This window comes from Penicillium angulare, assembly GCF_028827245.1.
Source record: "Penicillium angulare strain IBT 27051 chromosome Unknown utg000004l_segment0_segment0, whole genome shotgun sequence".
NCBI lineage: Eukaryota > Fungi > Ascomycota > Eurotiomycetes > Eurotiales > Aspergillaceae > Penicillium > Penicillium angulare.
Window position 1 is genome coordinate 6,083,818 of NW_026623163.1, and position 13,475 is coordinate 6,097,292.

Genomic DNA, 13,475 nt, shown 5'->3' on the forward strand with positions numbered 1-13,475 from the left:
ATCAGATCTATACTGAGACTGGAATAGTCCGGGGCTATGAGGGAAAGGAGAGAGGGGGGCGATAGTCGCTGTCCCAGCCTGGTCCTGTCATTTTCCGAGAGTTTGGCGCTGGGCGGGCAGACTAACTCGAAGTATACAAGAGAGAACAAAAGACTAACGTAAATCAATAAATGAATAAATCAAGAAAGAAAGAAAAAGTGAAAACGAAATTACAGAAAATCATCGGATCCCACCTTTTTTCTTCCCCCAAGGACTATTTGCGGCAAATGAATTCGCAAGGTGAGACTGGTTCCCTGGATGATTGGAGAATTTCCACTGGCCCTTGGTCCGCTTGGCTCAAGAGAATGGCAAAGTTAAACAAATCCCTCCCCTGATGTTGTGCATGCATCACCAGCCCCGTGTCAATCCCGATGTGAAGGGACCGTTGCCGTTGGCCGTTAAGGGACAAAATGGATACATCCACTTAGCACATCGGGGAGGCGACACTAGCAGAGAATGGTTGCCTTCACCGGTTCTTGGAGAGACCCGCCTGTCCGAAATAGGTGAGGAGACATAAGTGAGGCAATAAGTGGATCTGCCGGAAGTATCTACAAGATTTGACTACGCATCGAGTAGTAGTTTTAGGCTTTAGTGCTTTCGTGACTCCATAGTCGTTCCGTTTTACTGGGAACTCTAGGGCGTGGAGCTAGCTCTACTGGAATTTACGAAGCTTGGAGGAAATTAAAGAGCAATAATATTAAACAATGAAGGCGAGAAACAATACTGTAGAAGTGGAAGGAATAATAAAATTATTTCTTTTACTTAAAATATTAAAAAAGAATAGTTCGAGAATCGGGCGAGCCTGAGGACCGGTTCGGAGGAATCACTCCATTCCATTGTACAGAATGAACATCCTCGCGAGGCTCCTACGTCACTGAGAAAATATCGAGAGCACGAGAATAATTCCCAACCGTGCATACAGACTCCCTTGGCAAATTGAAAATTTTTATTTCTAAACAAACAAATACATAAACGACAAAGAAAAAAAGGTAGGCTGAATCATGATTAAATAATCACTCTAATCAGAACACCAGAATCAAAAACAGAAAACAAAGCCAACAAACATAAAGACCTGGCCTCCAAGCTCCATGCGATATATCCACCAGGGTCCCTGGCGGAAGGGTTTCCGGCTCCCCCCTACAAACTCTCATGGGGGGAATTGAGCTTGCAGGAGCCATAGGCAAGCTTCCCCTTTGTTCCCCGAGATCACAAGTTTTTAGCGCGAAGGCTTCCGCGTGACAAGGTGGAATGAAGATCCAACTAGCGCGGACCAAGTGGAGACAGCAAATCCTTCGGATGAGAAATTGGGGATCACAATAGAAGTGGGCTCAGCTGAAATTTCTCGCTTCTTCTTGCTCACTTGCAGTAGAATAGGACTAAACCAGAACTAAACAGAACTAAGCCCGGACCAAACTTGGACTAGGGGGAACAGAGAAGAAAAAAAATTGGACATAGCTTTTCTTCAAAGGAGCACTCGAGGGGGCGGAGTTTTCATGATCCTCAACCATGGACCCGATCTTGATCCCACAGGTTACGGAGTACGGAGCAGCCTTATTTCGGTGCTATGATCAACATGGGCATAGGTAATATGTCTTTGACAGCTCCGGTATTTTAAGACATTACATTGCCTGATGTGGAAGGAATCGTGGTAATCATTACGAATTACTGCAAATCATTTGGAGAGATAAGATACCCATGTACATAGAATAGGTAGGGAGATTCATAGGGAAACTCATAGTAGCACCAAGACGCGATGGGTCATGCGCATGGGCATGCATAGTCTCCACGCAAGAGCTGTCAAGGAAGCTTTTCTTTGTCTCTAGGCAAGGTTTGAATCATTAGCCGCCATTATGGACACCATAGCGAATCACCATGTGGTAAGGATCAGGGTATGCGGTCTGATAGATCCAGCGCTTATGAATGGTCAATTGACCAAGAATTTCACCACATTTTGACTCCGTATCTGTACCTAATTTTTGGAGAAGTGGCTGGGTGCCGGGCCTGCATGGAGTAATAAAAACAAATTAAAATGATTTCTAGCGTGAACTTGTACTTTCGAAGACGGGGATATAACTCGACTGGACTGGGCGGGTTAGAAAATAGAATAAAAAAATAATGATAAAAAAAATTGGTGGCTTGTAATCTCAAACAACCATTCCCAGCCTGTCGGGTCATTGCACGTAATCCCGCCTAGACCGATTATAGGGGGGAGTCCGAGTTGCCGGATCGATGCGTGTCATGGCCATGCTGTTGAGATGATGCGCGTGGGTCAGGGGGGAGGGGGTGGCTAACCCGACCAAGCCTAAGACCGGGGGGTGTGATAGCTGTACCGTAGCTTTTTTGGCACTGGTAGTGCTGTCCCAGGTATCTGGTACGCGGGTACATGGTACCAGGTTTCGATCATGTGAGCAGGATCGCTAGGTTAATGGATCCTGAATGAACTACGCCCCAAAGTACAGACTACTTTTGCTTGATTTTCCAATAGTGCATGGTCTTGAATTTATCCTTGTCCTTGTCCTTGTTTGTGTCATGGCTATCACTATCTCCCCCTCCCCATCAATCTTGCCCCCAATCCCAATCCACGGTTGGCACATCTACTATAGTATATTGCTCCGTATAATTAGTGACTCCTTCTATCCCAACCTGTCGGCATCGCAACGGTCTAATTTCCAAGACTCTTTCTTTCTTTCCCCTTTTCGGTTCGCGCCTCACTTGCTACCCAGTTCCATGGATTTGCCACATTACGGCATCCATCGTAACACGGAACTGATCTTCTTGCCTTCTTTTAGGCGTGGGTTGAAGGGGGCGATGCCAATATTGCCTTCTTTGTATATACTCCGTCTTGCCTTGAAATATCTCGTGTCCGCTGCAACCGCGACAGGGAAAAGCAAAAATGACAACTAAAAGATTAATAGCACTCGAATCAGATCGAAGATAGTCAAATGCCATCGTGTAATTCGTAGATCCCCTCGCTCGAGTCAAATCAAACGATACGGATCCGTTATCCTTAAATGTACAGTATCCACTCCACCTTCCATTGTTTGGCTGTGATGCAAGTCAAGAAGCCTAATGACCTCTAGCCCGCCTCTAGTCAACACATGGACCCTCGCCATATCCAAAGTCTAGGTAGAGGTACTAGTACTAAGGACACCAGTAACCCCCCTGATGGATGATTAGACCACACCAAACAAACAAAACAAACCCCCCGGCCCATCACTTCAATCCACGTCCGTGCCTGCATTGTAGCCCTGCAGGAGCGACCCGCCCAAGTGGCAGTGCTGATGCAATCACTAAGTATGTTACATAGGAGCCTGGAGGATAACCTGAGAGAGAGATCAACGAAACAAAAGTCTATAAAGTCTACAATTCTTCATAACAGGGATTGGGCACATTTTAAAATAGACCAGCTTAGCTTAGCTTTATGGCCTACATGACCCTACATTACTCCGTACATGTACATAAATCTCAGATCAGCGGTGGACAAAAAATTAAAAGAAAAGTGGCTCCGTTGTTGATTCGACGTGTAACTTTCTTTCCAGACTTTCAGTTGGGCTTCTTCGCCTCTCCCCTTGCGACTTGCAGGCCTGAGCCCATGGGAATGACAGCGAGCCGATCCGTCATTCCAGCCCGTTTGGTGATCGACGTATCCACTCCCCCTCGCTCCTGCTTATGCATATACGTAAAGCACATGTATCTAGAGGTGAATAGCTATTCTGTATACAGGCCGAGAATTAAAATATCAAGGGGTGGAATTTTGCATCAAAATAGACCGGTCTCTGAGTCGGGGACCGGAGATGTGTCGCATCTGAGCCCACGCGGTCGGTCAGGTGGGTCAGAGCGTGCAGGAAGCACACACATGCACCAATACTCCGTATAGGGATAGAGTAGAATGCAGAAAGGGGCACAGCCTCACAATGCCAATGAAACAGGAGGTGAAAGGGGCATTTGAATGCGAAAATTGAAAGAAAGAGGTTTAGTCGATGCTGCATGGTAGATCTCTTTAGCTACATGTGAAGTATAGATCTACAGTGCCTCCAGCTTCGGGGAGAGTCCACCGCCGATCGAGGAGTCATTTCCCAGCACTAAAAAATCCCGAACATACATGGACGTACATACATAATATCCTTTTTTCTTTTTCTTTTTCTTTTTCTTATTTTCCAAAAATTCCTTCCCAAATCTAAGCGTCATGATAATCTTAGTTCGCAAATCGGAACTCATTCTTAGGTTTCCCCCGGACCCCAACATCAACCCGGAACAGTCGGCCCCCATACCGCACCGACTGAGGCAATCGGTCGTCGTCACGGGTATCCTTAGCAGATGTGATGAACAGCTCAGTGCCCACAAAAGTGGGACATGTCGGATTCCGCGTGGGCAGGTCAATCTGCCCGATGAGCTTACCACTGGGCGAGATCCGGATCACCTTCCCGCCACCGTAGATAGCACTCCAGATGCATCCTTCGACGTCCATAGCAAATCCATCTGGTTCAAGCGGCTCGCCGAGATCATAGTGCACGCGCTGATTGTTAATAGCACCTGTGGCAGCGTCGAAATCGAATGCGAAAATCTTGCCTGTCGGCGAGTCTGTGAAATACATCGTATCATCTGCTAAGTTCCAGCCCATACCGTTTGGAATGGTCACTGGTGCCAACACACGGTGCAGAGTTAGGTCCGGGTCTAGTCTGAACAAGACGCCTTCGGGTCCTGGAGCTTTGATCTTGGGATCATTCATGGCCCCCGCCCAGAAGCGGCCGTGGCTGTCGACGGCGCCGTCGTTGAAGCGCATTCTGTGTTGTGGGGATTTCTGGTAAGTCGGTGTAGAGAAACTAGTTGCATGTGCAGTTGGGTACTCATTTTTGGGGGCTGTGTTCTTGTTCTTGTTCTTGTTTTTTTTTTCCCCAGTGTTCGTACACCAAGTGCTATTCAGTTCATCTGAATACTCCACGGAGAAACATTTTTCTTTCTTTCTTTTTTTGAAGGGGAATGATGTTTTTGTGTGGGTGGGTTCTATGATAGCGTCACCACTTACATCTCTGCTTTCCCCGGTCCATCTTCCTCGCCCCATGCTTCACGAATATAGGAGAGCTTTCCGGTGGTCTGGTTCAGCCGGGCAAATCCAAACTTGGCCCCGACTATCAGTTGATCCGCCTCGGCCTCGTCCGCATTGGCAATATTGGCGGTGACACTAACAATGGACAACAGAAACAGAGACTAGTGGTTAGCGGTTTTCGCCATTGTGGGTTTTACGAAGTACACAGTTTTAGACGCATTAAAGCTCTCTCATTCGGGAGACGGTGAAGAAATGAGGCGAGACCCAATAAGTCGCACAAAAAAGCAAAATAATAATATGACATACCCGATAGCCGCGGTCGTATCGATTGTCTTCAGTGATTCTGGGCCTTTAGCCAGATCGAGACGGTAAAGCTTATGTTCCCAGATATCCACAAAGCGAAACTCATTGTTGGCCGCATCGTGGTAAGGGCCCTCGAGCAATGTTCCCGCTATGTCGATATAAGGCTAAGGGGAAATCAGCTTGCCTGGACATTCCACATTTCCACCGGAAAAATATGATTGGTTATTTGGTGCTTGATGGTCGGATCCGACACTTCATCACATCTTGACCGACAGAAAAACATGTATAAAAAAGAAAGGACAGTGACCAATCAGAAAATTCCAAGGTTGGATCCCGGGAAATTGCAGGGGAAATACGAAATAGTATGAAATAATCTGACCTCATTGACTGTCCATTTTTGAATTTCCGACATGTTGATCCAATCTCCACTTGGGAAAAAGAAATAAAAAAATAGTTCAAATGTAAAAAGTAAAGAAAAAAATAGAAAAACAATGAAATGAAATAAGCCCCGGGAAAAGTTGAAAGGATCAAGAAAATTCCAAGCCGAAGAGGGTGACCGCTAGTTTGAGAGAAGAAGAAGAGGGGCGTAAAAAGAGGTGTGGAGAGTCTATGGTCAAGTCACACAGAGTGAATTGACGGCAGAAAGAAAAGCGTTCAAGCCAATCGAACCAGACAGAAACCCCCTAGTACAGAATGGAGTGGAGTGTGAGACAGCGAACCTCTGAGAAAGTCAAAAACTTGCTGGCAGCGCCGATCGCGGAAAGCGTCCGTGAAGCAACGAAGAACGAAGAATACGATGAGGGAGTGAGTGAAAAGAAGCCATAAATTCCATATATGATGGATTATGATCGAGAAATCTATCGACTGTACATAGAGTGAGAAAGAAACATATCGAGGAAGCTGTTCCTACCAGCTTCAAATGCCGGTTTACCCCCATGCACACCCCCGCCCCCACACTTCCGACCAGAGGATTGAGTGGGTGGAGTTCCGGACTGGCATCATCTTCCGGGCATGAACCCGTAGGACGAGATTTGCCGCCTTCTAAGGTTGTGGAGTCCACGTTGCGGGAAGGTGACACTTGAGGTGTGTATCATAGCGGTCTAGAATGAGGTAGGGTCGAATCCCATACTACGGTATGTATGTACAAATCCCTGCAGGGAACGGGGGGGAAATCACATCGGACCTACTATTTCACATGGACGATGTTGGCATCCCTGCATATTCTAACTTCCTCTAGTCAGTTGTACTCCGCGCGTACGGCTAACACGGAATACAACGTAAGAACCTTGGAAATATCCATGTATTTCGTACCATTAATAGTCTATCAAACTAAGAAAGAACCTTGAAAAAGGACTACCTGGCCCCGAAACATGAAAGTATCCATAAGGTATAGCCACTAAACATGTTACAAGCCGCTTTTTCCCCTCCCGAACCAGACTAGGTAACTTCACATGACCGACTCTGCATGCATCTGCGAGAGATTCATGTAAGTGTGTGCTGGTACTGGGCGCTAAGCCACGGCGCTATAACCCAATTTTCTGCCTGATTCCCGATATCCAAAGTATTGGGCATACTTTACCAGGGAATATGACAACATGAAACAGGGCGCAAAAATAAAAGCGGAACGAGAAAAAGAGAAAGAAAGCCAAGGAGAAAAGAAAAAGAAAGAGGAAAAGAAAAAGGAAAAGATAGGAAAAAAAAATCAAGAAACAAGAGATAGAAGGATTTCTGACATACTCCTGGAATCCTGGTACTTTTGTCATCTTATCTGCAAGATAAATCCCATTGAAATATGGCCTGATCCACTCCGGCTATCACATTGGAGAGAGGAAGGAGTCCTGCAGGCAACCCTTGAGGAAACCACATGGATCAAGCCAAGCACGTAATAATCACCAAACATATTACCAGAAACTGAATAAATAAACTCAAAAGAGACTTTTCATAAATAATATCGTAAAGATAATAGCAAACACCCCTGATAAAAACAAAAACAGAATCAAGGCTCCTACCGTACCGAATCCGAATCCACCACCTGGCACTGGCCCTAACACTGGCATTGGCATTGGCATTGGCACCACGCACAACCCACAGACACAAACACATACGTCGCCCCCGAAATCTTGTCAAGCAAACCACCCAATCACAACCTCCTCCCGTAACAACCGACACAAATGTAAAACAGTCCAATGCACCTCATCACTCGCCAGCACGTCGGAGGGTTTCGCCAACACTTGCATGCAGCATCCATCCAATCCAACGAATCTCGATTTTTAATATTATCTCCTTTTTTCTTCTTAGATCATTTCATTGACACTAAATATATTCCTTCCACACGTGCAGCCTAGGTACATGCCAATGTGTGGCTGCTTCCAAGGAACGGAACTTGAAAACAAGTAAACCTGTATCGATTGACATACGCTAGACAATGGTGGAGGAGCCAATAAGCCGGTCCGAGCACGAACTAACCTCAAACTGTATGTATACTGTAAGTATGTAGACTTGTTTTATGTCCTGTGTCTGGGATTATCCATCTGCATGTACATGTCATGACTCATGCAGTGGCTGTCGATGCATGTACATACAGATCCAGATCGTGGGTCCGGGTTAACCCTGCACTGGTAGGGATGCGGAGAGCCTGAATGGGAATCATGGAATGTGATGGGATGAGATGAGATGGATGGATCATTATGTTGGGCATCAATGTTGTTAGTGAGGGCTTGATCAATGCGTTGTTGGTATTTGTCATAAGTTAAGTTCAAGTTGGGACTTGAATTGCATACGATGTATTGAAGATATGCCAGGTGTGCGTATCAGGATCATAATGTGTTATGTGGAAAGCCACTGTAAGGACAAGGGCCTCGGGAGAATTTTGTCCAAACATTCACTAGTATCATGGTGTTCTGAAACGAGTTGTTGGTTTTCGTTCTTCCGAATGAGTAGACACTAAAATTGAGGGATGTAGATTGACTGTGCGTCGGGATGTATATGCACTGACCATCCGTAGCGTAAGGTTAGCTGCCGAGGCAGGATTTTGATATTTGCCCTTATTACCTAGCGCACTGTAAGCTGATATTCTATTGTTCTCCTTATTCATGATTATCATGAGACGCTTCAGTTCAAAATTCGATTGACATGCCTTCCCGAGGTATGGCATTGAGATTCGTTGGGGTACAGGGCTCTGACTTACAAGCTCTCATGTGATGTTATGTGAATGGCTGTTGATGAGATTCGGCCCATTGGTACCTGATGAACATTAGATCCGACCCATGTCTATAGATAGATCCTGTGGGCCTGAGACATGGGGGTGTTATGGTCTCACGTGTGTAGCTGCACCCCAATTTGTCACACCTTTAGTTTTCTGATATATCAAGGTGCCTGTCTTTGCATCCAGCCTTGAAATAATTCATAGCCTGATGGATTCCACTATGTCTTCTGCATATGATGTGATGCGCATAATATCAACATCTCGCCAAGCTATTTGCTCAGATGCTAGAGTCAGCCGCGTTGAAGCTTATGACAGGTAGGAACATACGTAAGAGGCAGAATCAAGCTTCACTATTGCAACAGATAATTGACTGGTCATCAAACATAAAGTATCATGTAGTTACAAAATTTCGGAACCCGCAACATCAATGCCTGTACATGTATTCTTTTACAGTCGGCAACCCATGTTGACGTGCACAGCCTTAGTCTGTGAGTAAGCCTCCATACCAGCCTCGCCAAGCTCACGGCCAATGCCACTCTGCTTGACACCGCCGAAGGGCACACGGAAGTCACTGTCGTTGCTGCTGTTGATCCAGACCATACCAGCCTCGATATCGGAGGCAACGCGGTGCGCACGCTCAATGTCCTTGGTGAAGACAGCAGCACCCAAACCGTAGGTTGTGTCGTTGGCACGGGTGACAGCCTCGTCCTCTGTAACGAAACTGGCGATAACGACGAAGGGACCGAAGACCTCCTCGCGGTAAATACGCATGTTATCCTTGACATTGGTGAAAATGGTTGGGGCAATGAAGAAGCCACGTCCGTCACCGACATTCTTGTAAGGCTCGCCACCGGCAGCCAGGGTAGCGCCCTCGGCCTTACCCGCCTCAATATACGACAACACACGGTCGTACTGGGCCTTAGTGACCTGGGGTCCCTGGAAGGTGTCATCGGCGAAGGGGTCACCGACCTTGCTGGTGGAGGCCACAACTTCCTTGAAAAGAGAAACAAATTTGTCGTATACCGAGTCGTGAACAAGAATACGAGAGGTGGAAGTGCAGACCTGGCCTTGGTTGTACATAATACCGACGTGTGCCCACTTAGCAGCTTGCTCGAGGTCAGCATCCTCGAACACAACCAGCGGAGACTTGCCACCAGTCTCAAGGGTGATATTCTTCAATGTGCCAGCAGCCATCTTCATGATCTCACGGCCAGTGATGGTCGAGCCGGTGAAAGCGACCTTATCAACGTCGGTGTGCTTGACCAGCGCAGCACCGGCCACACGACCATGTCCGTTAATAATGTTAATAACACCAGGGGGGAAACCAGCCTCCTTAATCAAACTAGCAAGATACAGAATGCTAAGAGGGGTCTGCTCAGCAGCCTTCATAACAACGGTGTTACCGCATGCAAGGGCAGGGCCAAGCTTCCATGCAGCCATAGCCAGGGGGAAGTTCCAGGGAATAATCTGACCAACGACACCAATTGGCTGGCGGAGTGTGTAGGCAAACTTTTGATGGGTGGTGCCAATGGTCTGGCCGGTCACTTTGTCGGCCCAGCCGCCATAGTAACGAAGGCAAGAGGTGACCTCGCCGAGGTCATCATTCAAAGAAACAGAGTAAGGCTTGCCTTTAAATTTCCAGATGGTCAGCTCCGCTTCATTCCGCGATGTTCGGAATATATAATTTACATACCGTTGTCCCATGTCTCAATCGTGGCCAAAGTCTCCTTGTGTTGCTCGATCAAGTCGGCCAGTTTCAGCATCAGGGCACCACGATCAGTAGCAGACAGCTGCTTCCATGAGGGGTCCTTCAGAGCCTTACGGGCAGCCTTGACTGCGATATCAACATCCTCCTCACCGGCGGCATACACGGAAGTAATCTCTGACTCGTTTCTGCGATTCTCGGTTAGACTCGGAGCTATCTCAACGACCTAGAGGACTTGGAAAGAGCACAAAGGCTTACGAGGGGTTGATGCTAGAGATCTGCTCGCCGGATTTGGACGCAACAAATTCGTTGTTAATGAAGAGGCCGATAGGCTGGGCGTAAGAACGCCCGTTCGGGGCAGTCAATTGCACCGAGAGGTTAGACATGGCGACGGAATAGCAGCGACGATGGATACTGAAGCGAAGCGCTGGTACTGAGAAACACTGCAAGGATCGAAGAGCAAAGGTTGAACCAAACATTTGGTGGAGGGAAAAGGTTAAGGTCTTAAAAGCAAGCCCACACACCATGGGTAGGTCCCCGCTCCGATAACGATAACAGCGTCTCCACTTATTCGGGTGCACTTACTCTTCATGGGCAACCAGCAGAGCTCTGTCCCAGATTAAACCTGATTACCAACTCTGGTTGGTTAATCTCGCCGCTGGAGCTTAAATCCCCATCTGAACCTCCAATCCTGTGGTGTTAAGGGCCCGAGGTCCATGGGCTCTTCGCCCTGAGGGGGATTATCAATCATCCAGCGGGGTCGTCTCCGCATGCATATGCACTGAACAGGAAACTCATAACGGTTGGTATGCATTTCCACTGTGCTTTAACTCCCGAGAGATCGACGTTTAATTGCGAGCAACAGATGTCGCAAAGGGAAATAAATTGCGGCGTGCTTCCTGTTCTACACTGGCCCAAAATAAAATATAATAATTGTGATAGAAAATAACCATGAATGTCTTAAAATCCCTGTTGTCTGCCTGGCAACGCCCTTAAACGCAATATTTCCGATCAGGTGTGGAAAAACGAAAGATCGGCTGATTCACATCCCTAACTATTGAAGTTACTGTGGGATTTCGGTGTCCTCCTCATTCTCCGCGTCCATATCCTCGTCTTCTTCAACCTTAGACTCCGTCTTTGTGGATTCCTCTGAATTATCACCTGCTAACTGTAGGATGTAATGCCACTGTGCGGAGGTAACCGAGGAGATACTAAGCCGGGCTTGCTTGAGGGTCTGTAGGTCCTCCAGTGGCATGCCAGCTTCGGAATGGGCCTTCAAGTCATGGAGTGTGACTTGATTCTTGAGTTTGCGGCGGAATTCAACATGTACAACAACCCACTTGGGGTTCTCACGGGACGCCTTGGGGTCATGGTAAGGATGGTTGGGGTCGAATGCGGACTCTGCAGTGTGTGAAATCAGTAAGATATCGAGACTACGTTGAGAATGTCTGAAAGGTTCCACAAACCATCAGTTGAGTGCTCCTGCACAATCTCCATAACTCCGACAACTCCAGGTGTCTTGCAGTTGGAGTGATAGAAGAAGGCATAATCTCCTTTCTTCATTTCGCACATAAGATTCCTCGCTATTCACTGTAAGCTGGGCCATTCTTGTGCCATTCATGATGTTATCTCAAGCAAGTCTTACCAACATGATTACGGACTCCTGATAATTTTGTCAGACGAACTCATCAATAATAGCTGGAGAGCTCTTACCATCCCAAGCCTCAGGCTTTTCTGCACTAGCCAAGTCGTCAATGGAGAACTTGACATCCACACCCTTCTCAAGACGCGATTCAGGCTCAGCCTTCATCAGCCAGTAAGAACGACCGGAGTCATCATTAGGCGGGATGTAAGAAGAGACCGCGGCCTCCTTTTTGGTATCTGCGCCGTTGGCAGGCAAGCTTTTGCGAGGTCTTCCTCGACCATCCTTCTTCTTAGGGCCTGTCGGTGTTACTTTGGGGGTCGCAGTGCCTATAATGTCAGAGCAAAAAAACATTAGTCCTCTATAATATCTCTGACTTCTCTCACTCATTTCATGGCGCAGATTCATACCTGGCTCCTTACGAGGACGTCCACGCCCCTTCTTAGGAGTATTATCAGCTGTTGCTGCCTTCTTGGCGGCAGCAGCAGTTTCAGCGGCAGATAGAATCTTGCGTGGACGTCCACGTCCGCGCTTAGGCCCATCAGTAGAAGGCTTGGTGAGGGTACCCTCAGGATTCTTGCGAGGACGACCGCGCTTTCTCTTGTCGCCCGCCTTGGGGGTAGCCTGTCAGAAAACCAGATCAGCAAATACGCGTGGACACGAAGTGGATCATGCACCAGAGATGGATCAGATCAACGATTTTGATCTTGTTTACCTCTGAAACTACTTCACCCGATGCATTGGATAAAGAGTTGCGAACACGCTTTGAAGGAGTCGCGGCACCCGAATCAGCCATCGTCGACGCACGAGCTGACTTTCGTTTGAGTGGCATTTAATTGAGCACGTTAGGGGTGCTCTGGGAGGTCAAGGGGCAAGGATATGGGGGGCTGGTGATTTTATTTTCCTTTTTTCTTGCTTTTCGCTGTGAAGGATAAAACAAGACGAAATCAATCGCAGGTCGCTCAGGAAATTTTGCAATAATTCCCATTGGTCAGGAAAAATTGACCAGAATACAACAGAGAGAGGCTTCTGTTTGACTCGAGCTGGACGCGACGATGGGTCCAATGGGGACACACGTGACTCGGTGATACGCGCCTAATCGGCACCCAGATCAGGGATCTTCAAGCATCGGTGGATCTTTCGCCAGTCAATATTCACTAGTAGATTTATTCAATAATCGAGTTTCTTTGATATAAGAACTGCAGTCAAGGGGAGGAGACTGGATTTCCGATTAACTGTCAAAGTTCTACCTGGTCGTTGGTTTTATGAGAGACCAAGAGAGAGACCTCTTCAAGTTGTATACGAGTAATACAGCCCTTGTCAACTGCCAGTGGTTACATACTGTATTCGTTACTCATGAGATAGAAGATTTCCAAGCCGATCCTCATCTTAAGTAGGTACAAGTGAGCAGGTGGAGCCTGTTTGCTTTTTCAACTGCCGGGGGCATTTAGAGATGTGAATATACATCCATGTATACTTGTCTTTGATTTTTATACTTTTTTATACTATGGGCGCTTTGTTTACGTGAGATTCT

General features: G+C 47.1%; 3 protein-coding genes across 3 annotated transcripts; all 3 read right to left on the reverse strand.

Moving 5' to 3' along the window:
* Positions 1 to 4,234: 4,234 nt before the first annotated feature.
* Positions 4,235 to 5,801, reverse strand: N7478_006187 (SMP-30/gluconolactonase/LRE family protein; the record flags this gene model as incomplete). The annotated part of the gene is made up of 4 exons (XM_056922401.1): positions 4,235 to 4,862; positions 5,066 to 5,221; positions 5,393 to 5,553; positions 5,769 to 5,801. The coding sequence occupies 4 exons, from the start codon at positions 5,799 to 5,801 to the stop codon at positions 4,235 to 4,237; spliced, it is 978 nt and encodes a 325-aa protein (XP_056780438.1).
* A 3,240-nt stretch (positions 5,802 to 9,041) lies between these two features.
* N7478_006188 (aldehyde dehydrogenase family protein) lies at positions 9,042 to 10,685 on the reverse strand (the record flags this gene model as incomplete). Its single annotated transcript, XM_056922402.1, has 3 exons — positions 9,042 to 10,222; positions 10,288 to 10,487; positions 10,558 to 10,685. 3 exons carry the CDS (start codon positions 10,683 to 10,685, stop codon positions 9,042 to 9,044), a joined length of 1,509 nt encoding a protein of 502 aa, XP_056780439.1.
* A 677-nt stretch (positions 10,686 to 11,362) lies between these two features.
* N7478_006189 (EVE domain-containing protein) lies at positions 11,363 to 12,773 on the reverse strand (the record flags this gene model as incomplete). The annotated part of the gene is made up of 6 exons (XM_056922403.1): positions 11,363 to 11,700; positions 11,766 to 11,882; positions 11,945 to 11,962; positions 12,013 to 12,270; positions 12,352 to 12,565; positions 12,657 to 12,773. 6 exons carry the CDS (start codon positions 12,771 to 12,773, stop codon positions 11,363 to 11,365), a joined length of 1,062 nt encoding a protein of 353 aa, XP_056780440.1.
* Between the last annotated feature and the right edge of the window lie 702 nt (positions 12,774 to 13,475).